At 41.0% G+C, this 4,238-nt stretch overlaps 1 protein-coding gene across 1 annotated transcript in view; it reads right to left on the bottom strand.

Annotated features, from left to right (window-relative positions):
* PDE6C (phosphodiesterase 6C) overlaps window positions 1-4,238 on the bottom strand; it is a 69,271-nt gene that overhangs the window by 36,333 nt on the left and 28,700 nt on the right. Inside the window, exons 2-7 of the mRNA XM_015406638.1 lie at window positions 3,385-3,537; window positions 2,686-2,775; window positions 1,714-1,854; window positions 1,447-1,521; window positions 1,299-1,363; window positions 1,147-1,213 (exon numbers count right to left, since the gene is read on the bottom strand). Coding sequence (XP_015262124.1) covers window positions 1,147-1,213; window positions 1,299-1,363; window positions 1,447-1,521; window positions 1,714-1,854; window positions 2,686-2,775; window positions 3,385-3,537 — 591 coding nt within the window. The remainder of the gene's footprint in view (window positions 1-1,146; window positions 1,214-1,298; window positions 1,364-1,446; window positions 1,522-1,713; window positions 1,855-2,685; window positions 2,776-3,384; window positions 3,538-4,238) is intronic.

A 4,238-nucleotide genomic window follows, 5' to 3' on the forward strand; every position in this document is an offset into this window, starting at 1 on the left:
CGTTTGGGAATGAGGATGAAGCAGGAGGGTAAGTAGCCGGGCCTTCTGACACACTTCCGGTGATGTCAGGGGGTGTGGCCTTCTGTCACTTCCGGTGATGTCAGGGGGCGTGGCATATGCAAATAAGTTATGCTAATGAGTTATGCTAATGAGCTCCGGCAGCTCTTTTTCTACAACAAGACCCCTGGTTATAGATAGATATAAGGCAGTCATAGGATGGGAAATACAAATAGATATAGATAAGAAAGCTAGGGGAAAAGGAATGGTTGAGAGGAAATCGATGTGTAACCTAATAGATTTTTTTAAAAAAGTAATGAATTTAAACCCCCATACTGTCCATACAGAATAGATATGACTTAGAGCTGAGTTGAGAACTAGAACCTGTTTTCAGTAAGGAATTGTATTGTAATGAATAATTTAGCACTTATGTGACCTCAAAAAGAGATAGGAAAAGAGCTGGTTAGTCAACACAAAATGGGTTTTAAACATCAAAAGAAGGAAAGCAAATAGTGGAAGAACTGTCGGTAGTAACAACTTGTGTGGTAGAAAAATAAGTGATATATATGATATGGAAATAATTGGAAATGTATGTCAACTTTGTAAATTCTGTTGGGATGTAAAATATGGGCTTATAAAACCTAATAAAATAATTTACAAAAAAAAACCCCATGGAGTTTTGAATGAATGCTAGAGTGACATGACCAGCACAATAGCATCACTTCCACATCACACCCAAAGTGACATCATTGCTGTGGGGATGCTGATTGCACTCACAGTACAGAAGTCTGAGCCTTTCCCATCTCCTGAAAGTTGCTAGGTGATGCCTGGCAACTCTGTAACTGAACTGAATTGTTATTTGGCTGGCTGATATTGTCATGAAAATGTACGACTGACTGTTAAGTCTCTTAATGGCCTGTATTTTGAAGTGCTTTATTGTGGGAATTTTATTATTTCTATTGTATTCATCTGTAAACTGCTTTGGGTTTGATGAGAAGAGCATAGGGGAGCCAGATCTCCCACTACAGCAGGAGACCTTCTGGCCTGGGCCCACTATTGTCCACTGCCACTTGATTAAAACACACACATTCACATGAATACACACACACTCATACAGTCAGTTCAAGAGAAATGAAACATGGAACTTACAAATCCATTTTCAGCAACATAAGTTGGCAACCCACTAGCCAAACACCAGTGGTCAGCAGGTGGTGTCCTTCAAGAAGAGAATAGGTAGTATGAGCACCTCCTACCTGAACATACACAAATAGTTATGATGGAGCAGATGGATAAATACTCACGGAATGACTTTGATTTCTTCTTTTCCATGCAAAATATAATCAATTATCTTATAAAAGTTGACTTCCTAAATGGAAGCGGAGAAAACAATGTAATAACCTGTAAGCAAAAAGTGTTCTGAAAATGGTGATTTAGAAAGAAGAAACTCACTCGGCCATCAGGTGTTTTTGGTCCTTTATAAGGCTCTACTTCTCCTAGCTTGACTGGCCATTCATCATAGAACTCCTAGAAATAAGGAAATAGGAATTAGCTAGAAGTCACATAGAGTGGGAGGCTTGAAAAACGGCTTCAAATTTCAGCTAGGAATGGCCAGTAGATGTGGGCTCAGATCCTGTGAAGTCAACTATGTGCAGGATTAAGTCTTAGTTACCATTTAGAGTTACTTTATTTTCTAATAGTAAATATAATGATGGTGACCTTCTCTTTGGTCATGTCCAGAAGACCAACGGAGTATCTTTCGCAGTTCAAATACGTCCGAATAGTATACAGTGCTTTGTGGAACTGTCGCTCAATATCTGTAAGCTCTTCAAATACTTTGTTAGCAGACCACAAGAGCATCTGTTTAAGAGAAAGAAAAATGAAGAAAATATTTAAAAGTTTCCCATTAGGGAGATGGAGCAGAAATGATATTACAGGAAGAACCCAAGACAATGTAAAGGGGGGGGGGGGGAAGGCACAGGCAAAATATTTACCATATATTATTTTTACTATGGCCCTGTTAAAGTATCCTGACCTGGATGGCTGAGGCTAGTCTGATCCTGTCAGATTTTAGAAGCTAAGCAGCATTATTCCTGGTTAGTATTTGGATGAGAGACTACCAAGGAAGTCTAGGGTTGCTCTTCCAAAACAAGCAATAACAAACCACTTTTGTTCATTTCTTGCATTGAAAAACTTACGGGGTCTCCCTCAGTCAGCAGTGACTTGATGGCACTTTCCTCCACCATCAGCACCACTGCTATTAAAGCATTAAATACAGCAATAAATTTAATGCTGAACAATGGAATATTCACCGGCCTTGCATTTAGGCAAGTTAATAAATAGTAACTTACTAATCAAGGTCAGCCCTGCTTAGCTTCCAAGAACTGATGAGATCGGGCTCACCTCGGGCATCCAGGTCAATGTGCTCCAATTTCGGCTAAAATGGATTATGCCTTGTCTTGATAGATGGACTATGTTTCCTCTAGCAACATTACAGCAAAAGGCTCAGTTCCTCTTAGAGGATTCTGACTCTAAATGTACTTATTCTGTTGCTTGATTTCTAGAGGCTGCAGAAAAACGTTAAAGGGAGGTGTTTTGAGATGCGGTGTCTATTTAAGTTTTCCTTTCAGTTTTATTGTTCAAAATCTTGGTCTAAGAACAGGGGGAAACAAAGAAGAAATAGTACCTTACCTGACTTTTTCTGGATTCAATATTGTACAGGTATGTAGTGTGGTATAGTTTTAAAGCAACTGAAAGAAAATTAATATATCTCTTGAAAACCTGCAGTGAGAAACATGAAAAAGTCAAGTGTAAGACAAGATCACAGACATGATCCAGCCAAAGTTAAGCACTCCAGATTTCATTATTTCAATGAGAAAGTCAAACATGTGCTGAAGTCAATGTAACTTAAGTGTAAATGATGTTGTTGGATGGTGGTACATTTATTTATATATCCATCACACTTTTCCTTGGAATGATTGGAGCGGCTTAGATATGGTTGCTGATAGGCTCCCACCCTGATTCTTGTCTGGCTGGTACCCAATAAGCTTCCGTAACACTACAGTTTCGGGTACTCCCAAATCAGTAGATGTTGCCTACTTATTCCTTCATTTCATCTTGGCACCCCTGGAAAACTTCTGCTGACAGAAGGGATTTCTGTCAGAAGAGGGGAAATTCTCTATTTTTCCACTTCTGCTGCAGCCCCAATGCATCCCTGCAAATTCTACTTGTGGGGGCAGAGAACCCCTGAAACAAACATGAGAGAGGAGATGGACGTCTGCAGTGGGAGGAAAGAATTTTTAAAGATCGCCTGCCCCCTTTTGTCAGTGGCAATTTGCACTGGATCCGACACACTGTCAAACTACTGTGCTCCTTAAAAGACATTCTTACCTCTTCATCCGCTTTAGAGAACTCAGGAGCATTTTTCTTATTAAGTGCCATAATCACAGCAAGGACTTCCTTGCCTTGTGTAACTGCAGTCGTCAGCATGTTGACAGTTTTATATCCAGTTTGCTGATCCACAAAGTCAGAAAAATGATCATTCTGAAACAAAAAGGAACAATGCATTAGTTTTAAATTTTTTTACAGTATTACAACAAATTGAAATGCCTCTTCCTATTCACGCAGTGTTGTTTGGTCTCATAATAGTCCTGACTTTGAGACGTTCCCTTCAGAATGGACATCTGAGTAAGAGAAAATGTTCTGCCCAAAACAACAAGTTGATAGTTCAGATATTAGTTGCTTTACAGTGCCATCCTAAGCAGAGTTACACTCTGTTTACACTCTGTTTAGCATTGCATTGTTCAGTGCTCATCCATGCAAGAAGAAAATCACATGTGAACCTTGCATAAGCATGTAGCCGTGATTGTCTAAGTCTTCAGACATTGTCCAGAAATGAACGTCTGAGAGGTGGTATCAAAGTACTTGTGGTTCAGTTATATACCAAACATACATGCGCCTGAAATTATAGCAGGCTTTAACACAGGTCTCATGTGATCACTGTCTACTTCAAGGTCTATATATTTTCACCCTGCACAGGGCCGTAGCTAACCCCTTCCTTGTGGGGAGGCCCTGGGGAAAGGGAGGGGCCTGGAGTGTGTGCGCGCGCCGCACACACATCACTCGGAAGTGAGGCGCAGCCCCACCCCCACCTCCCGCTCCTCTGCTCCCCGGGGGGCTTGGCTGGTGCAGTCAGGATCAGCAGCGACGCGCCAGCCCGCCTCTCTTCGCCCCCCCCCCGTCAG

Source organism: Gekko japonicus, unplaced genomic scaffold (genome assembly GCF_001447785.1).
Source record: "Gekko japonicus isolate JY-2015 unplaced genomic scaffold, Gekko_japonicus_V1.1 scaffold165, whole genome shotgun sequence".
Lineage (NCBI taxonomy): Eukaryota > Metazoa > Chordata > Lepidosauria > Squamata > Gekkonidae > Gekko > Gekko japonicus.